At 45.4% G+C, this 21,799-nt stretch overlaps 1 protein-coding gene across 1 annotated transcript in view; it reads left to right on the plus strand.

Annotated features, from left to right (window-relative positions):
- TCFL5 (transcription factor like 5) overlaps positions 1–21,799 on the plus strand; it is a 1,268,784-nt gene that overhangs the window by 942,721 nt on the left and 304,264 nt on the right. Inside the window, exon 5 of the mRNA XM_069650771.1 lies at positions 13,192–13,333. Within this exon, the coding sequence (XP_069506872.1) occupies positions 13,192–13,333 (142 nt within the window). The remainder of the gene's footprint in view (positions 1–13,191; positions 13,334–21,799) is intronic.

Consider the following 21,799-nt stretch of genomic DNA (forward strand, 5'->3'; position numbering starts at 1 on the left):
TCTATGCGACTAGGCTCTGGCTCAGGATACAGTGATTGGTCCTCCCAACTGTCGTCGGATGCCCCATCGTTTCCGCATCTTTCTCTTTCAACTAATTCTGCCTCGGAATACTCTGGCTCATGCTGGTAGGGCTGTATTGTTGCTATTATATGACAAAATTAAAATCAATAGTAATGCTAGTACTAATATCTGTTCGCACAGGCTACGAGCAACTAAGATAGCTGGACAGAGCAGAAACGAGTCACAGGAAATACAAAAAAAGACAGTGAAATGATTGATAAAGCAACGCTGATGTTGTCTGATGAGAAGCGGTCTGTTTATACTTATTGAGGAAAGGCGTCCTGCCATTTCCATGGAGACGCATCATTAGCTGGCGCACAGAGAACGTTGACACGAGACGCGCATTCGCTTTGTGAAATGGGCCGTACGCGTCTAGTGATGTCCGCTTCAGGGGCAGGGATATGATTTAGTGCCGCGAGGGCAGTTCAACTTAGGGCGATGCAGCAACGGATAAGATTAGCACAAGATGGCTGTGCCCCGATGCTTGATTTTGCATGTGTAAAAGTAAGGAAAACTATGGTAAGGTGCATAGGAAATGTTTCTACGAACGATCACAGATTGCTTTAAACCACATGCCTGAACGGTCGGGATTTTTGAGCGCACTATTCTTTTAAGTTAATTAGTGTTGCTTTTCATGTCTGTGAAGCTGGCCTTGTACACAATTCTCATTTCCAACAGCTTGGGTGCAGATCTTACACAGGAGGTTTCTGATTATCTGGATTCACCATACTGTTTTGCCCATAATTAATGGAAGATTCTAGCACAATGCTGCCAGACACTACACACACTAATACTTTTATCTAGAAGGCACCATGTAACAGAGTACCAGTCATTACTCTGTATCAATCTTCCAAAGGTTTCAGTAATTAAAAATGGTTTTCCCTCTCGGGCACAAATGAATGTAAATACATAGAACCCTGAGACCCTTAAAGTCTATAATGTAGTCATGTAGTCCATTGCAGCTTATACAGACATATATGAAAAGTATAAGTAGGTAGGGGTTAATCAGCCAAACCCTTCACGCATTTCATCAGCTTTGTTACCATTCAACATTAACATTAAAATTGCCTGTAGCACATATCTAATTTTTCTTACTTAATGCAATGAATGAATACAGTGAAAACCATGCAGAAGAACGTTAAAAGAATGCTCTTAAGGTCGGTTGGTGGGCGTTGTTGCTGGGAGTAACAATACGCTTTCTAATAGCAATATATCCTAGAGCTTTGTAATTTTCACATGATTTCTCTGCAGCTGTTGATTGCTTCTTATTACTTCTCAAGACCCAGTGCTCCTCCACTTAGCCACAAGACCGAATTGCTACGCCACCACATTACACCACACCCCCTTTTCGTGGAAAGAGTCCTGAAAGACTAGTGATCTTGAGTCAAGGCAACAGCCGTGGGCTAAAACAGAGAACAGAGAGCCAAACAGAGGCAAGCTGCACTTAATTACGGGAGGAGTGGTGGGTCAAACATCAGATCTCCTACGTTCAGGCTTTGGTGCTCTCAATCTCCCCCAGTACATTTATTAATTTGTAGCCAACCTCCTGCTTGGACTTCCAGAGCTTTAAAAATGTACACCAGTGCTCACTCACAATGCTCCAGCAAACGCTCTGGTATACTAGTGTACTCATGCTCCTATCAGCTACCATATCCCCGCCTCTCCCTAAGGAAACTATTTGACTCTGAAACATCATATTACACCCTATTCAACAATATCAACTCAGTAATAACTATTTGTATTGGTTTATACAGTGTTGTTTACTTCTGCTTGATTTGGTTTTGGGAAGAGGGTGTCTATTGAAAAATGTACAGTGGCCATCGTTTATACTTCTAATTCCTTTTTGCAGACTGAAAATAGGAATTCTGCAACAGGAGTTACTTAGCTGCAAATTACAGGAGAATGGGCCAACATCATTCATATTGTAGACAAGATGAAGGACATTTTTGTCTGGTAAAGGAAAAGAAGCAATTTGACAAAAGATATGCCATTATGAAAACGGAAAACAGATGTTTCGAAGGGATTGTGTCCTCCGACGTATTCCTCATCTTAGATATCTCCTTCCAGCTCTGCTGGCCTCGGAAAAATGTTTCTCTCCAGAGGGCGCTGCGCGTCGACGTCCTTCGAGTCGATGTCCCTCGACAGCCGCCGTATCGACGCCGACGTCATCCTGGCTATAAAGGCCGCGCGCAGCGCCCGTTGCTCAGTTCCGTTTTTCCGCGCGTACTCAGTGCCTCGGAATACCGTTGCTCAGTTTTGTCAGGTTAAACCTATTTACCTCGAGTTATTCGATCCGTACTCGATGGCTTCTTCGTCGGAACCGACAACTCCTCGATCCGGCTTCAAAAAATGTCGAGATTGTGGGAAAAAGATGTCGCTGACTGACCCTCACAGAGTTTGTCTGTGGTGTTTGGGAGCTGAACACCATTGTTCGGAGTGCGTGGACTGTATGTCCATGACAGCTAAGGCCCTGAAGGAGCGTAGGGGGAAGCTGGAGAAAGGTAAGACTTTTAAAGCTTCTTCTTCGTCGACGAAGTCGAGACATTCGTCTCCTCGTCACCATTCGCGCTCCAGATCTCGGAGTGGGTCTCACCACTCCTCGAGATCGAAGCACTCGAAGAGGAGACGTCGAAGATCCCCTTCTCCGTCTTCCTCTTCCTCTGTTTCGCCAAAGAGAATCCCGTGCCCCACGAAACATAGTTCCCGGGCTGAATGGGAGGAATTCCGCAAAAATATGATGAGCGTCTTCGAGAAAGCGGACTCGACCCCCTCGAAGACTGCCGAGAGCGATGCTCTGGTCGAAAGACCCGAAGGTCAAAAACGCTGCGAGTCGCAGTACCCGGCGAAGGAAACCTCTCGAGCGCGTCACGAACCCTCGAGCAGGACTATGACCTCCAAACCTTCCTCGAAGGTTCCGTCGACGCCGTCGACGAAAGTTCCGTCGACGTCGAGGTCGATGTTTTCGACGTCGTTGTCGAAGGGACCTTCGACACACGAGTCTGTCGACTCGACGCCAGCTTCGACACCGGTGTCGACGCCAAGAAAAGTCAAAGTTACGACACACACAGTGTCTATCCCCAGGTCCTCGACGTCGATGGCTTTGAGATTTTCGAGTAGAATCCCAATTCTGTCGAGGTCTTCGAGGCCTCCGCCTTTGTTTTCGACGCCACGCTCGAAGCCTTCGACGTCGGCGTCGACGACATCGACGTTTTCGAGGCCGATTATGACAAGTTCGGCACCCTCTGCCTTGGAAATGGGGTTTACACCCTTTATGAGTTCAGAACAATTGAGAACTATGTCCTCAATATTGGAAGAGGGTGAATTGTCTGAACAGGAAGACACATTCGAGTTGCAGGGACCTGTAACCCCAATTAGAGAGGAATTTTCCTCTGAAGAACGCAGGTTAAAGGATCTTCATGATTCCTTACATGAGGCAAGTGGGTTAGACACCTCCCCTGAGGTGGAGTTTGCTAGACCAGACCCGGGGGAACATGCTGAAACCCCCTATAGAGCCTTAATGGCCAGGATCACAGAGTTTATGGGGTGGTCTGCACCTTCACAATCTTTCCAACAAGATGACCTCACGGATATTCTTGACAAAGGCCCACAGGAGGATCCTGTGGTGCCTTTTCATAAAGCTCTTCAGAGGAAGATCATGACAAACTGGGAAACCCCAGATGTCGTACCAGCAGTAAATAAAAAACTGTCTACAAAGTACAGGGTATCCTCTACAGACCCGGAGTTTTTGTCTAAACACCCATCCCCAGAAAGTCTGGTGGTACAGGCAGCATCCTCTACCGATGTCAAGACGGCTTATCCTACCGTCCCACAGGACAGGGACGATAAAAAATATGATGCTATGGCAAAGAAAGTCTTTTCGGCATGTAGCATGGCGTTAACATCTGTTAATGCTACTTGCACCCTTGCTAGATTCAGCCATACACTTTGGGAGTGTGCTTCTACAGCGGCTGACTGCATCCCGGAGGGAGAAGAAAGGGATGCGTTCCTGAATATTATACAGGACGGTAAAGACGCTATGTGCGAATCCCTCCAGACGGGCATTGATTCGGCTGACAGTATCAACAGAGCAATGGCGGCAAGTACAACAACCAGGAGATTTGCTTGGTTGAGAAAGTCTGGTTTTGCCCCAGATGTGCAAGCCAGGCTCTTGAACATGCCATTCGATGGCTCTTCTTTGTTCGGGAAAAAGGCGGATGACAGTTAAGAGAAACTGCAAACTTTAAAAGCAGCAGCAAAATCCCTAGGAGCTGCAATCCGTCAGACACCTTTTCGTCCCACAGGAACCTCTGCGAGGGGCAAGTCCTTTCGCTTCTACTCCGCATTCGGAAGAGGTAGAGGACGACCGGCTCAAAGGGGACAAAGAAGAACTACCCGAAGTGGACGAGGTAGATATTCAAAAGCCGCAGCAACAGCAGGTGCCTCTTTACCATCGGCATCTGCATCAGCCGCCCCAAAACCACTCTGAGGACTTCCCTCACAGGACACCTGTAGGAGGCAGGTTGACTCAACATCTGGCGGTATGGCAGGCTATCACGTCAGATGCTTGGGCATTGGAAACAGTTGCCTAAGGTTACTGCCTACCTTTCCTACGTATACCTCAGAGTCATCCACCGGGGATCAGCTCTCAGAAAGCTCCAGATCCGCTCCTCTTGCAGGAAATTTTAGACCTGCTAGAGAAAGGTGCCATAGAACCGGTACCTGTAGCGGAGAGGAACAAGGGCTGGTACTCCCCTTACTTTCTCATTCCGAAGAAAGACGGAGGACTGAGACCCATCTTGGACTTGCGAGAATTGAACAAATTCCTCAGGAAAGACAAATTCAAGATGGTCACTCTTTCTCAGATCCTCCAGGCCCTTCAGTTCCAGGACTGGTTGGTATCTCTGGACCTTCAGGACGCTTATTTCCATGTGCCTATCCATCTCAAACACAGGAAATACCTGAGGTTCGCAATTGGCAACTCTCACTATCAATTTCGAGTGCTGCCATTTGGGCTGACCTCTGCCCTGAGGGTCTTCACCAAGTTAATGTCGGTAGTGGCGGCTAGTCTAAGGAGGGAAGGGATTCACGTCTACCCCTACCTGGACGATTGGTTGATCAGGGCTGTTTCTTCGGAACAAGCTCAGATCCAGCTAAATCACGTGTGCCACTCCCTTCACAGACTGGGCTTCTCCCTCAATTTAAAGAAGTCACAAATGATACCATCACAGAGACTCCAGTTCATAGGAGCGATCCTGGACACTTCCCTGGGAAAAGCCTCACCACCAGAGGTGAGGGCTCAAGATATTCTACAGATGGTTACCAAGTTCCAACATGCCCAACATCTCCCAGCCTTCGACTTTTTGAGGTTGCTAGGCCTCATGGCATCCTGCATTTTCCTAGTGCCAGAGGCTCGCCTGAGAATGAGACCCCTCCAGTTGGCACTGAGGACTCAGTGGTCACAATTCTCAGGGAGAATGACAGATCTTCTTCAGGTTCCCGACAGAGTAGCTCGAGACCTTCAGTGGTGGGCCTGTCAGGAGAACATTCTGAAAGGAGAACAGTTTTGGCAACCCTGGCCGGAGATAACAGTAGTCACGGATGCCTCACTCACGGGGTGGGGAGCTCACGCCAACGACTTGACCATCAGCGGTCGTTGGTCTCCATTGGAATCCAGACTACATATCAACCTGTTAGAGCTGAGAGCCATCAGACTTGCGCTGAAGGCGTTCCTGACAGTTGTACAAGGGAAAAACGTCCTGATAATGACGGACAACACGGTGGCCATGCATTACCTCAACAAAAGAGGAGGCTTAGGATCACTACACCTGTGCAGAGAGGCGATGCAGCTCTGGTTTTGGGCAATCCAAGAAGGAATCTCTCTATCGGCAGTTCACCTAGCCGGAGAGAAGAACTTGACAGCGGACGCTCTGAGCAGGCAGAGCACAGTCTCCCACGAGTGGGAGCTAGCTCAGGAAGTTCTTCAAGAGATCTTCGCCCTTTGGGGAACCCCTCAGGTAGATCTGTTCGCCACCAGCCTCAACAGGAAATGCGATCTGTTCTGCTCAAGGGAATTTCCCCCGAGAGGAGCTCTGGGAGATCATAGTGGACTGGGAGTTTCCGCTTCTGTACGCGTTCCCACCGGTCCCTGTCATTCCTCAAATGATCAGGAGGTTGAGAAGATTCCGGAGAACCATGATCCTAATTGCCCCTGATTGGGCCAGGAGAACGTGGTACCCGGACCTTCTAGACTTGTCCATCTGCCCTCCAATTCGACTTCCACTCAGAGAGAACCTACTCTCACAGAAGGGAGGTCGGGTTCTCCATCCAGACATCAAAACCCTCAACCTTCACGCTTGGCTTCTGAAAGGCTGAGGTACGAGGATTGGGACCTCCCTGATGATGTTATGGAGGTGTTGCTTTCGGCAAGGAGGCCAGCAACAAAGTCTTTATACCGCTGCCGTTGGAACAGATTTTGCAGCTGGTGTAGAGAACAGAATATCGACCCTTTTTCATGTGGTACACCAATGGTTTTGTCCTTCCTACTATATTTGGCAAATTCATGCCTTCAAGTTGGCACCATTAAGGGCTATCTCGCAGCGCTATCCATCTTTAAGCGCACTGCGGAAGAACCATCCTATTTCAAGTTACCCTTGGTAATACAATTTCTTAAGGGGTTAACCAATGTTTATCCCCCAAGACCATTCCAAGTTCCCCTATGGGATTTAAACTTAGTCCTAACTTTCCTGATGGGCACACCTTTCGAACCACTCCATTCTTGTTCGTTAAGATTCCTTACCCTTAAAACTGTTTTGTTAATAGCACTTACATCTGCTAGAAGGGTGAGCGAATTACAAGCTCTTTCTTGAAAAACCCCCTCACGCTATCTTTCACAAAGACAAAGTTGTCCTGCAAGTGAAGCCAAATTTCCTCCCAAAGGTGGTTTCTGAATTCCATATCACTCAGAAGATTACCCTACCATCTTTCTATCCTCCTCCTCACCCGGGGAAAGAGGAAGAGAGGTTACACAGGCTAGACCCTAGAAGAGCTTTAAGTTTTTACATCAGTAGACTAGACAGGATAAGACAGGCAGACCAGCTGTTTGTAGGTTACACAGGTCACAAGCTGGGGTTACCAATAACTAAGCAGACCATTTCCAGATGGATCATTCTAGCCATTCTGGAATGTTATACATTGGCAGGAAAAGAGCCCCCTCAAAACCTTAGGGCTCATTCGACCAGAGGTATTGCAGCTTCATCGGCCCTCAAAAGAGGTGTGCCGGTTAAAGACATCTGTGCGGCCGCTACATGGTCGTCTGTCCATACCTTTACACGATTTTACAATTTGGATTCCTCCTCCAGTCAAGAGACTAGGTTTGGAAGGGCTGTACTGCATTCTATTCATCAATAGAAGACAGCATGAAGTCAGTACTCCCTCCTCCAATAATAGAATACTGCTATGGGAGCATATCTAAGATGAGGAATACGTCAGAGGACACAATCCCTTCGAAGAACAAGTTACTTCTTACCTTGTAACGTTCTTTCGACGGGATGTTCCTACGACGTATTCCTCATCGACCCTCCCATCCATCCCCGCAGTTCTACTTCCCTTGTTGTGGCAGCTTACGCTCCTTCAGGGTGATTAGTTTAGTCCAGAAAGCATTATTGTGGGCTACAAAACGGAACTGAGCAACGGGCGCTGCTCGCGGCCTTCATAGCCAGGATGACGTCGGCGTAGATACGCCGGCTGTCGAGGGACATCGACTCGAAGGACGTCGACGCGCAGCGCCCTCTGGAGAGAAAACATTTTCCGAGGCCAGCAGAGCTGGAAGGAGATACCTAAGATGAGGAATACGTCGGAGGAACATCCCGTCGAAAGAACGTTACAAGGTAAGAAGTAACTTGTTCTTCTTTGGCGATGGATGCCTCTCGAGTGCTGGTGAGCACACCTAGACAACCCCTGAATTAGAGGTTTCTGGTCAGAAACCAAAAGGTCACTGCATCTAAATGTTCTAGAATTAAGGCCAGAGACTAGCATTAACAGACTTTAGATCAGAGGTTGGGAACACGCATGTACTGGTAAAAGTAAACAGTACAAGCATGTACTATGTTATCATGTAAGGTGATACACAGTCTATCAGGAAATGCAGTTACTATGGACATGGAAATGCAGTTACTATGGACAGAAATGTCCGATTGTTGCAGGGTATTTCCAGGTGTTCAGCACATTCGTGTGCACTGTCTAATGAGATTAAACTCACAAACCCACGAGCTGGAGCTCGAACAGGCAGCAGTAGACTTTAACGTACCTTGGTGGAAAAACTGAAAATGGCCATCTTCAAAAGAAACGACAGCCCAAGAATGATCATTGGGGAATGCATTTGTGAGGCTTTGGACCCATAATTTTCTGTTTTTCCCCTACTTTAAGTGTTAGCGACAAGAGAGTTTCACAAATTGAAAAAAAGAGGCTTTCACCTGATATTGATTGTTCTGATGTGGAGTCTGTCCTTTTAGTGATACCAGTAGAGAATCACATACCACTCACAGTGAATCCATATCTGCTATCCATCCTTCAGGGGAAGATACTCCATATCCAGACTTCTCTAACCCTGACGGTATGACGCCTCAGATCCTAGACTATAATCATTTGAAGTTGCCTCAGGGATTCATGATGATTGTGGCTCATTCAGAGCGTCTACTACCAATACAGCCTAGTTTAGTAAGTGAAAATGTTTGTGTGTAGTCCTCAGAGAGGGATGTCAATCCGGATAAGTGCAATCCAGAGTGTTGTCTTATTTCTTCAGCATTGGATCTTTCATGGATTCATATGCTTTGAATATTCCCCATCGTAAGGCTGGGAATTCTCTGTAACCTTAGTATTACATTATGTAATAAAGAAAAAATAGCCCACTTTTGTAGTCTTTCACTGTCCTTTTGGGTGCATTTAGCCTGTGTCAGTGGGACATCGAGTATCAAGCCCACTCTGGAGGCATCTTCAGATTCTAACTACACGTCGCCTTTTCTCCTGTGAGAAAACAGGTACCCAGCTAAGAAAATGTAATTACAACTTTCTCGAGCATTGGATCTTTCATAGATTTCACATACTGTGAATATTCCCGTCACCAGGCTGGGACTTCTCGGTAACATAAAACAGTTTAAACTTAAACTGAAAACTCTCAGTCCCTTGTGTGCTCTAGTACAGTCATTTTAGGTCATACTGCCCACAGCCAATAGGAACTCCTCCCCTGTCGGCCATCTTCCGATTTTTTTACTGCACGTTAGTGTAAGGAGTTCTCATGTATTCTCTCTTCCACTATTCTTCACAAAATTTCGACTTTTGAATAATTTTTGCCGAAAGATTTCATCTTTTTCGACGTCTTCTCGACTACTGGTGTTAGCAGCGACGTTGCTGGGTCTGTGGACCGTTCCCGCCTCTGGTAATCTTTGATGACTTATCATCTGCGTAGTTGGGACTACCTCATGGCTGAGTCCACGGGGAAGAGCCTGTTCAAGACCTGTGGCCGCTGCGGATTGAAAAATGTCTACGTGGTGTAAGGAAGGCATGGTAATCAGAAGTACGACAGACACAAGGAGTACAATCCGAGGGTGTTTATTAAACAGTAAATGGGTGAGACAAACACCTAATCTAAACCAAAATCTAAGATGGGAGCAAGCTGCAAATATCGAAGTAAAGAAAACGCTGTCCTAGTGGTGGTGTGTCAAAGCAAAATGGCCTATAGTAATAAACCTATTGCCAATCCCTTACTCTATATAACAAAATGGTGTGGGACAATGATATGTATAACAAAAGAGTGTAGTGCAAACTGAAATGTCCAAAAGGGTTTTTAGTAGTACAAGACTGCTGAACTAGTGCACTCCCTTCCCCACGTTACATCACGGGACAAGGCGGAACACTGGCATGAGTGCGAGCATCCCTTGATTAAATAAGCATCAGGAAGCAGTTTTTTCAGAAAAAGCAGGATCCCTCAAGGCAATGTCTTTTGCTTGGCATCACAAGACTTTTCCAAAGCTTTCACCATGTGGGATTCCCCTCTTCCCAGACTTTCTCGTGGTACCCCTTTGTTGGGTTCACCTTCGTCTTTACACCACAGTTCAGTCACTTTAATGCAGGATTCACTTTCCCTTGCTTTCACTTGGCATCCCTCCATCAGGTTCACTGTAGCCTTCAAACCGCTAGCATCACACTTGTCACTTTGCAATCTTTCACGCTTTCACTTCAAAGTACTTGTCAAGTTCAATACAGAGACTTCTGATAGGTGGTCGCGTCTCGCCGGGTCACTCTATTATATTGTAGCAAGTGCATTTATTTACAACAATCAGACTTCTTTCTCACGGCTGCATTCCTACGAGCGCAACCCACAATACTGGATACATTTCAAAGGTTTATACCGGCCTCCTCTCCCAAGGCCTTCTGGTATCTACAGTTCTTAGTTAGCATCACAGGGATAATAATTGTCAAAGACTTTCAACTGTATGAGGGGGGGCTTGTACCCTTGACTTGACGACCCTCGTATGACCACTTTGACTATTCGCCTCCTGTCTCGGTTACACTCTCAAGTGCTTAATATTTTTTTTGTGGCTTCTCTCACGCGTACGATCTCAGCATTCTTCATTCTTGCTACAATGTGCTTTCGCTCGCGGTTTCTCGACAACCCAGCGAGCATTTCAAACGTTAATGTCCTTTTCATTTATCAACGCAAGCAGTCTCCTTTTTCACTCACCGGCAGCAGCTGATACAGTTTAATAAGACCTTCCATCTAGTTAAGGCTTTTGGCCCATCATGGCTTGCCTCCTTTCAAGTCCTCACACCGCAAATGAAGGAGGTACCGCCGTGAGCTTCATTCGCCTCCTAGTCCCGTCTGCTCTGCTTCCATGGTCACGTCGCCTTCCCAGGATTTCCTGACCTTCCGTTCTGCTGGTCTTGCTAGCTTCGGTTGCCCTTCTCGCCTTGCTCTCCGGGATCTCTCATGCTTCGCCGTTTATCCCAGTGGGGAAATGTAATAGGAATCGGGTGCGAGTCATTAAGGTTAAGTGCCTGACCCTGATGTTGGGACATGTCAAATGGACTGGCTGTGTGTGAGTTTGTCCTTCCCTGAAGCTTTTTGTCCTTGCAGCAGAGTGTGTGTAGGGAGAGGAGGCGGGGATAAAGTTCCTAGATAGAAAATGGAATGAGGGTGTTCTGCAGGAAAATGGGAACAGGGATACCGCGTCCCTCCGCCAGTGCCCACTCCCCAGGTACCCCCTCATCCAGGTAATCCTCCCGCACTGGTCCACGCCCAGGGTCTAGATCCAATAGTGATGGCCATGCCCCAGCCACCTGGATGACAGATCCCAAGTGACTGGTTGTTGAAACACCCTTTGGTTTCTCACATACCCTTTCCCTATGCAATGTGACCGTTTCTGTTTCACAGTGGAACCGTGAAAGGAAATCCACATTTCCTTGTTCCTTTCCCTTTCACTGTTCTACTGTGAAACAGTAAGGCTGCAGGTCTAGGAACCATTGCATACTTCTAGGATTTGAGTTTTTCCTCTGGCTTATCCAGACCAGTGGAGAATGTCCAGTTATCAGTCTGAATTTCCTACTCAGTAAATAGTAGAAAAGATGTATAATGGCTGTGAGAAACCTGAAGGTGTCTCACCCGCTGGTCCCCAGGGATCTGTAATCCAGGTGGCCAGGACACAGCCATCGCTTTTGGATGCAGTTCCTAGAGGTGGACCATTGCGGGAGGATCACCTGGATGAGGGGTCCTCGGGGAGTGGAAGTGGGACACCAGAAGGTGAGATGTGGTCTCCCCTTCCTTGTAACACCTTTTCCTTATCCTACCAGGTAGGATACCTATGAACTCAACCTCCACCACTTTCCCGACAACGAACATGTTCTCACGGACAGTTCACCATGAGCGACAACGGACTAACACCAGAGCGGTATACCTGAAATGTCCCAACACAAGGGTCAGGCAATTACTGATAATTACACACACCTGACTTCCATCAGACTTCCCAACACGGATAAAAGGCGGAGAACGAAGGCACACTCTGAGCAAGGCAAAATGTTGAGGAAGCAGCAGTTTCGAGATGGCAGTTAAATATGAGGAGAAAGACGGCAAGACCAGAAAGGGTTGCAAGGAGGGAATTTCCCTGGCCTTTGATAACTTAAGAGACTTGGTTATAAAAGGCCCTGATGCTTGTAATAGAACTGTGTCCTTGTGCCGAAGAAGCCCAAGAGTGTGCTATGCTCAAGTGAACCGCCTTGTCCCATGCTGAAAACATGGGGAAGGGAGGCCAACGGCCTGAATATCCTAATTCATCATTTTGTGAACACTTCTTTCTTTTTCATGAACATTTCCCCACACTATTTGTAAATTAATGGTAAGGATTGGCAATAGTTTTTTCTTAGCATAGGCCCTTTTATTTTTGACGAGACTCCACTAGGACTGCATTATTATTATTTGATGATCGTAGCTTGCTCCCACCTTAGATTTAAGTTTACAAATGCGTTTATCTCACCCTTGATAAGGTTCAATAAACCACTTTGAACTGTGGTCACTTGTGTCTGTCTTACTTTGATACCATGCATTCCTTACACCACCCAGTACGATCTGTCACTAAAGACACTATTGCCTTAGATAGTTGTACACATTATGAAAGTCAAAGCTTGGTTTGAGACACATGAATCTTGCTGTAAGCACATTGAGGTAAAGTTGCTGTGCTCTGCAAGCGAGCCCACTGCTACAAAAAGTATTACAAATAAAATCTTGATTGAATACAAACTTTAATACTGACATTTATGTTGTGCAAAGCACTATCTAGTTTGTGTCCTGATGCTTAATAACAGGTGAGGATTCAATCCTGTGTTTTGCAGGTTACACACTGATCTTAATACGTGCTCAACTCACTGAATTATCTTGCCAGCCTTTAAAAAGTATGTCAACATAAAAATGATATTTTCTCGGTTTTAAAGTAGGTTCTTGTTAGTGGCATCTCCATGAGCTGTAGTATATATTACACACAACAAAGTTAAATGATGACTTTACTTGTGCAATAATCAGTTTTTTTAAACAATTATCCGATAACTAAGGTACTTGTTTTAAAACTTCTCTTTTTGTGACTGCAGGCGCAGGATCCGCATTTGCTGTGATGAATTAAATCTTTTAGTTCCCTTTTGCAATGCTGAGACTGATAAAGCAACAACTTTGCAGTGGACAACAGCATTTCTGAAGTACATCCAGGAGCGGCATGGCGATTCATTGAAAAAGGTGACCTCATATGAGTGATACATTATTTTTCTTTTCAAAGTAAGCATCTACATTTAGATCACTAAAAGCCAATATTCCCTAACCACTTGTTGGCAATGAGAAGCATTTGAAATAAATGTTGAGCGACATCCAAAACTCAAAGGAAAATATCAACATGCAAATATTGTAATTGTCATGACCTTATAAAAAGTGTTAATTTGTAGTAATTAATAGCCATATCAAGCTTAGTGCAGGTGAATTTGCAATGACTTTTAACTTTTGATGTTAACCTATTTGCAGGGTTAAAGCAAATAACCGCTGGTGGGTGTGCTAAGGCCTCCAAGAATAAGTTCTAACCTACTGCGTAGCCAGCACAAGGAGACTCCACCCAAGGCCTCCAAATTTAGAATAGTGGTTAACTGATTAGGTTGGCGAATCCCGCTTGCCAGAAAAGTATCTGCTGCTCATCAGTAAATATTATATTTTCACAATTTGTTATATACATGTCTTATTCTAGTTCAGATAGTAGTGACTGTCTGCAGCTGACACGTGTTTCGACCCAAGGCCATCTTCAAGGTAAAGTCGATTAGCTTATGTTTCCCTATAAGTGCAAGTAGGTTCTTGAGTGAGGATGAAATGTAATGTTGACAGGTACTGATGTCTTCGTAGGTCACTGGTAGGTATTATCCTTCCTTCCAAGTAGCCTTGTAAATCGATAAAATCCTTGTTAGGAGTCTCCACTGAATGGGGAAGGTTCCCCGGCACCTTGCGCGTGTGGTGCTTTACATTGGCAAATCCCCTCCTGGAGTCCTATGGGATGGCATGAATGGGGATTTACGCTGTCACTCTGGCACCTGTAATCCGGCAGCAATGGGTGATGAAAATGGTAAGTCCCTTTGCCAGTATGGATACTAGCTAGAATGAGGCCCACAATTCTGACCTACTCTATCCCTTCCTCTGAAACACAAAGAAAAACAAACTGAACTATTCTGGGAACCCCTTCCCTGCTTTAAGGAATGACTAAGGCCACCGCCTCTTTTATCATTAGTCGTGAAAAAATAATTAGTTCTTGGGTGCTGGGATTTTCCAGTTCCACCAGGGTCTATATTCAAATCTTTACTGTTCTTTGGCTTTGCAGTCTCTCCTGTTCAGGGCTCATTCTTTATCTCTGAGTTATCCTCACCCCATTTGGATAAGACAGACTCCTAATCTGGGTATTCGTTCTTACAACCCCCCTCTTAACGGGGACTCTGTTTGTTCTTCCCACTGTGGGTTTTTCTGGGCACCTGGCTCCCAGCCGGGATGTCCTGGTTCTCTCTGTCCCCACTCTGGTGTTTCTGTGCTCTCTCTTTCCCACTCTGGGACATTTCTGCTCTTTCTCACCCTGCCCCACTAGGGTTCTCGTGTTTCACTCTACCCCATTCCAGGGTTTCCCCATTTCTTTTCCCCACTTTGGGGTCCCTGGTTTCTCTCTAACCCACACTGAGGTCTCTTGGTTCTCTTTACCTAACTTCAGGGATCTCTTGGTGCTCTCTCCTCCCCACTTTGTGCTCTTTGGTTCCCTCTACCCCACCCTGGGGTCTCTTGGTGCCCTCTACCCCAAGCAGAGGTCTCCTGATTCTCTTTACCCCACTCCGGGGACTCTTGTCTTTCTCTTCTCCTCGTTGGGGTTTTTTGGTTACCACTTCCCTACTCCAGGGTCTCTTCGTGCTCTTTAGCCCACTGCAGGGTTGTTAGCTGTTGTCTAACCCACGCCAGGGTCTCTTGTCTCTCTACTCCACGCTGGGGTTGCTTCTCTCTCTCTCTCTCTCTCTCTCTCTCTCTCTCTCTCTCTCTCTCTCTCTCTCTCTCTCTCTCTCTCTCTCTCTCTCTCTCTCTCTCTCTCTCTCTCTCTCTCCCCCCCCCCCCCCACCTTGGGATCTTTGCCTTCTCTTTACCTAAGTCTAAAGTCTCTTAATGGCTTTTCCACTGTGGGGTCGTGCTTGTGAGGCTCTCTTGGTTTTCTGCCCACCTCCCAGTTTCCGCAGGCCGCTGCCTTCCTTTTTGTCTTCAGCATGGCGTCTGGTGTTTGTTGTCACTGGAGCTACTTAGTTGAGTTCTACGGTCGTGCTGATTTCTCATGCTGCTTTGCTCTTGTCCATGTGTGGGAGGCTCCTGCTTGGGCTCTACCTGCTCTACCCGGGCCTTCGCTATGCTTTGCAGCGATATCTGCGCTTGCCCTGGGAGTCTTGACGCCACGTCTGACCTCCTCCTGGGACCAGCCACACCTCTTCTTTGTCTGCCGGAGTAGTAAGCTGCATGGGTTGGGCCACTCATGTCTCCCGATTGGTTGGAAGGCTGCCATGCCTCCTGGGCCTGCATAAACTGCTTTGTCAGCTGACCTCTTGTTCGACTAGAGATAGGAGAAATCCGAAGCCTTATTAGCCACTAAGCCATTCCTTCTAGTGGGATTACACTGAGCAATTTGCATATACCCCATGAAGGTACCATGGTCTAAGGAATGAGAAGGATACTTGATGCTCCTCTCTGTGTTTTCCCTGTCTCCGAAGGTGGACTCGGGTTTGGGGGGGTCACCTCTACAGGGATCCCTCTTGCATAAGCTAAGCGTGGCGAGCCCACCTCCCTAGTCCCACTGGGGTTGGATCCCCCTTGGGAACAGGTGACAAATTCCTCCTATTCATTGTATTACTTTATTGGAATTGGGAGAGACTTTTAGAGGAGTCCCACAAGCACTTTTTTTTGGGAAATTTTGTGTAAAAGCCTTCTCAGGGCATAAGGCTTGAAATTTGATATAATTTAATGACCACTCATCCTCATTTCGTTGGGTGCACCTGTGGAAAAGCAAACAAAAAAGTAATTCCAATACTGCTGCATTACCACAATGATGTACTACAAGTTTGGTGGTAAGGTGGAGGATTTACCACCAGCAACATTTTTGATGTAAATCCTCTTCCTTACTGCCAAAAATCAGCAGAATTACAGCGAGCTGTCATTTCACCCGAAAACCACTCTGCAAATCTGTATTAACACCGCCCTACCACCACTTGTAATCCCACAGCATATTTGCAGGACCAAGTGGCGGTAACAGTGATCATGTTTGGCGGTAAATCAGCATCTTTACTTCCGAATTACTGACAAACTCGTAATGAGGCCCTTTTCCCAAATCCTCTCCATCCTGTAGAGTTTAGGACGTCCTCACCCCCAAGTAGTTTTCGACAACTGGTTGCAAATCCTCGATTTCTACGCACCCGAGACCAGTAGCATTGGTGAGTAGGACGTAAAGACCACTTTACAGTGGACTTTGGGCATCTTTCCAGAAGAAAAATGAATTCTGAAGAATGCACAGGCAAATGGTAGATTCTTAAACAAAGAAGGCCAGTGACAGCCTCGAAGAGAAGGCACCTTCTTGCCATCATGTCTCTCCATGACAGAGGACAAATACGTGTTACAAATCTAGGCGAAGGGCGATGCATCTGAATTTGAATAAAGGCTCCCTTTAGACCAGCAGGGAGAAGCCTGCCAAAGGAACAGCTGGAACAGATAAAAGAGGAGATGGATAGATGTTAAAGAAGGATGCTTTGAAGGTGATCCCCAGAGAGCAGATTGATAAAGGCTTGTATTCTTGGTACTCTTTAATAAAAATGAGAGACAAAGGGCACATGCCCGCAATGGATTTAAATGATCCATTCCATTTATTTTCAGAAAGACTGTCAAATTGGTGACAATGTAAAATGTCATCCCCTTATCCCCACGGTATTCAAACTGTGGGGCATGACCCCCCTTTTAATGCCATTTTTTTTTTGTCTAGAATCTAGACTGCTGTCTATATTCGAGAAAAAAAAAATCTGGTCTGCAGCATGCAATGAATATTGTGTGTAATGGTATCATTTAATTGCATACGGCTATCATTACACTAAAGTTCTAGACAGAAAGAAATGTAGTGTAATGATAGCCGTATGCAGGTAAATGGTACCATTACACACGATGTTCATTGTATGCTTTAGACCACATTTAGCATATAGTATAATGGCCACAACATACAGTATTATAGCTCTCTACACTATTGATATGATATGGCATTTATAACGCGCCTATACACAAGTGTTTCAAGGCGCGAAATATTGGGCTCGGATCTTGCATGTTCTGCTAAACCATGACATTAGTTAAGTGTGATATTTAAAATGCAGACGATTTGAGGAGCACCATAAAAAGAGGGCAATTGCTGAGCAAGCTAAGGGATTTACATCTGTGATAGGTCTTTCTACAGCATACCCACCCTTCATATGCTTGATAAAACATATGTAGGGCTTCCTGTTTTCTGTGTTATTTTTTTTTTTTCCCGGACTGCCATTTTTTCAAAGCTTTAAAAAAGTGTGAAATCTGCTTTGATAATTTCTTTCATCACATAAAATGGCAAACAAAACAAGCTTTTGCAAAGCCACTGTTTGCTCTTTTATATCTATTAGATAGTTTGCCAACCACTGCAATGCATATGCTCAGGTACTCCTACGATTCGCCAGCTGTCGCTATCTTATCGACAGATACCACTGTTAAGGTAGTGCCTGCAAAGGCCTATCGTCTTTCCACACAAAAACCAAAACTGTGGGTTTAATCATGTAAGCTTAGGTTCGTAAAGACTGCGTGTTAATGCATTGTAAAGGAAAGAGAGAGACATTTATTGAATAATTCATTCAGTTCAAATATTCGTGAGTTTTATATTGTACTTTGATGTCTCCAGCAGCCACTTCAGAATGTTGTTTTATATATAGGTGATTTATAAGGGGCCATATGGTGCCAAGCGTTCATTTCATAGCACCGGGCACTTGCTCTCTAGGTGTCATAAGTGCACAATCGGTTTAGTGTGGCTTTTTCCATTGGAAATCAGGGAGCACTGTTGATCACAATTAGGTGAAATTTTAATTTCTCCAACAGAGATTTCAAAGGGGAAATCTGCTCAAAGTGGCTTTTGCTGAAAACAAATGATTTCAACTCACACCAGATAGGACTTCTCCGCTGGGGGTACTGAAACAAGTGTGCCGTGTACCAGGCAGGACACCATCACTGCAATACTCGATGGTGACACCAACTACATGACTACATTCAATTCACCTGACACAGGACCCCAGCATTGGAAAGTTGAAAGGTGACAATGGATGCCAGACTAAAACAAGTGCAACTCAATACAGGAGAGGGCATAAGTAAAAGTGCCACACAGATACCCCAGCCAGAACATGATATGAACAATAAAATACTGAAAAGCGGCCATCACTGAAGGATTGAACAAGCCTACATGACACAGGAACACACACCAGAACTGCAGTACTAAAAGGTAACTCACACTACAGGATTAAAACAAACACCTCAACCCGGACAAACCACCTGTATTAAAATATTGAAATGTGTCCTTCAGTGCAAGAATGATGCAAGCACACCTCACACAGGAAAGTACCACTGCATTACGGAAAGGTAATCCTCAGTAGGACTGCCACATGCATAGATAACATCTACTGCAAAGTGACCCGTGCAATATTACTAAAACAAGTACCATCAAATGAGAGAGGAATGCCACTGCTATAATAAATAACAGTGATGATGGCTGTGGGTATGGTGTGAAAAATAGCACCTCACTCAGGACAGGGCCATCACTAAAATAATGAACTATGTCATTACAAGAGTGAGACAAGTCTGCCTGACGCAGGAAACACATTTGTATTAGCCCTACAGCAAAGGTACCCTTTCTGTATTGAAATGGTAGTGACTTGTCTAGTGCTAGGTGCTTGATAGTCTAGCGGTGAGTGTGCAGATACTGAAAGAGTATTGTCATTTCAGGTCCAAAACAAGTGGGCCTAAATAAAGAAAACATCCACCCTGACACCTACGAAGAGATTTGTACACATGTTGCTTCGTCTTTCCTTCTACTGCCTCATATGATACCTGTTCTAGAAAGATTTGTTAATAAGCTGTACGGATGGGAAGTAAGAGTGGTAAACCGGTTTAATTTTAAAAAGTCTGCTCTAAAATACTGCATTTTAACCCATTATTTAAAATTGGATTGATTGGTTCAGGCTCCCTCACTACGCTTGGTCGGTATGGCATATCTGGGGGAAATATTTATGCCCCTCCACTTAAATAATTCACCAGCCACCGCTGGTCCTAGAACTGTGCTGGGAGCAGGGTGGTGGGAGCAGGATGGTGTGAGGCCATGGGATAGTGGTTGGAGTAGGATGGGGATAGCCCAGGGACTTTGGTGGGAGCAGGGTAGGGAGAGCCCACAGTCTGTGGTGGGGGGGGCAGAGCCCAGGGACTGGGTTAGGAGTTGGATGATGGCGTCCAGAAACTGTGATGGGAGCAGGTGGGGGAGCCCAGGCACTATACTGGGAGAAGGGTGCGGCGACGGCATGCAATAGTTCCTAGCCATGTGGACTTACTGTACATTTGGAATTTTTTTTGGGGTTGCAACCTTCCCACATTTTACTCGGGGGACCCAGGCCAAAAACGTTTTATAGACCACTACCTTATCCAATAGGGGATTTCTTATGTGTTCTGGCTCTATTTCCACCCTCCAATCCTAAGGAAAAACCAAAGGTTATTGGTTCTATGTGATATCATAGGCACCTATTTTTGACTTGTGTTTTTCCGAAAAATTTTTGCCGAAAAAACTCAATCGCAATTGTCTTTTTCTTCTTTTTGAGGTGGTTCGCCCCTCCCCCTATTGTTTACTGCACCCTTGCCCCCCAACCCTTTATATGCCCTTTCTGACCCCCCATTCCTCCAAAAGAATTCAATGTGCTTTTTCGGAAAATGTTCTTCAGATAAACACCTTTCGAAAAAATGGGTGTCGATGATAGGACTTTGTACCAGGTTATTTTGGTTGAGTTTCAAACAGAGCACTTTCAGTTCAGGGTTCTACCCTTTGTTCTCAAAACTGTGCCTACAGTTTCACAAACTGCCTTGTTCATTTGGGAGCTTACTTGTGGAGAAACAAGGTGCCTGTATAACAGTCTCTGGGGTTTTTCTTGGTTATGACAAGGGGCAACTGAGGCAATGCTGATCACAGTCCATATGCTGTATCATCTGGGGTTTTTAATCAGCATAGAGAACTTCACTTTCAAGCCACCACATAGGAAAATGTTGCTGGCTATGTTGCACACAGAACGGTCAGTTCAAGCCATATGAATCCTGGGTTGGTTCACTACAAAAGCTGGCACATTTTATTGTATCTAGAATGCAGTGTGTCGATCATGGTGCAGAAAAGAAACTTGGGTTTCATGTTCTCTTGCATACCAATGATACCATTTGCAGCCTGCAGGCACAGTTGGACTTTCATTGATGCCAGCCGGACAGACTTTCCGGTGACAGGTCTTTACTGAACCATCTGATAAAGCAGTGTCTAGCTTGGTGTAGGGGCTTGCTGTTTCAGGAGCACTTTTACATGATGATCGTGGTGTTGAATGCATCATTGTCAGTTTAGGGTTCCCACCTCTATCTTTTCCCACATCATATCATGTAAGCCTGACACTGTAGAAAATATGTAATGCTGATGGGGCCTTCAGCCAGTCTCTGTTCAAGCATTTCTGCCAGCAGTCATCAATGAAAGGCTTTTCCCTATTGTTTTCTGGTCGACCTCAAAACGGCAGAACCGCAAGAGTAGGTCTGCATCCTCTGTTTAGGAGGGTTTACAAACGATCCCATCTGCTCAAGTGGCACCCCTGGATCACCCGAAGAGTGGGGCCCACAAAGATAAAGATTAAGAGTCTTCTGGCGTTATTGATTCTAATAAAGTATGTGGCAGCACTAAAAGATAAGAACAACTATGAGTCTCCTGTGCTTATTTGGAGAAGGCAGGTACAACTATTCCACCTCAGATTAATCTTTCCGCTATTATGGAAATAGCCCATGATAATGATGGAGACATCCTTTTACAGGCACCCCCACAGAGTATGGACCAGTGTGACATTAAATGATAAAGTGGAACCATTTTAGGAAAACACAGGTGTTCCTAGAAAAGACGATAAAATGGTCACTGCTAAGGATCAGAGTATTTCTCATGACAAAGGTCACACTATCCCTCTTTTTAACAGATGTAAGTGTCTGCGAGGATCAAACATGGAACTGCAGCAGGAAGGATGAAGTAGTTCCAATATATGATGCCAGGGACAAGAGGCAATGCATAAGACAGTGGCAGAATCCATAAGGTTATTGAAGTATGTATAATTAACCTTCAGCTTACCTCTTCTAAAATTCAAGCTCCAAAACACTGCCTATAGCCATGACGCAAGAAAACTTGTGGATTAAATTGTCTGCTTACATTCTGCAGGTATGTCTCAGTTATAACAAATGTTGATCAGTTGGAGCTTCTTGTTGAACGAGTTGTGACTAAGGCTTGTCGAAGCGATGGGAACGTTTTTGGTATTTCGGAGGCCAGACAAAGTTTAGCTAATAATCAGAAGTCTTACTTTGCAGGAGACCCTTGGAACAGTTTTGTTG

The sequence above is a fragment of the Ambystoma mexicanum genome, chromosome 3p (genome assembly GCF_040938575.1).
Source record: "Ambystoma mexicanum isolate Mex_15411 chromosome 3p, UKY_AmexF1_1, whole genome shotgun sequence".
Classification (NCBI taxonomy): domain Eukaryota; kingdom Metazoa; phylum Chordata; class Amphibia; order Caudata; family Ambystomatidae; genus Ambystoma; species Ambystoma mexicanum.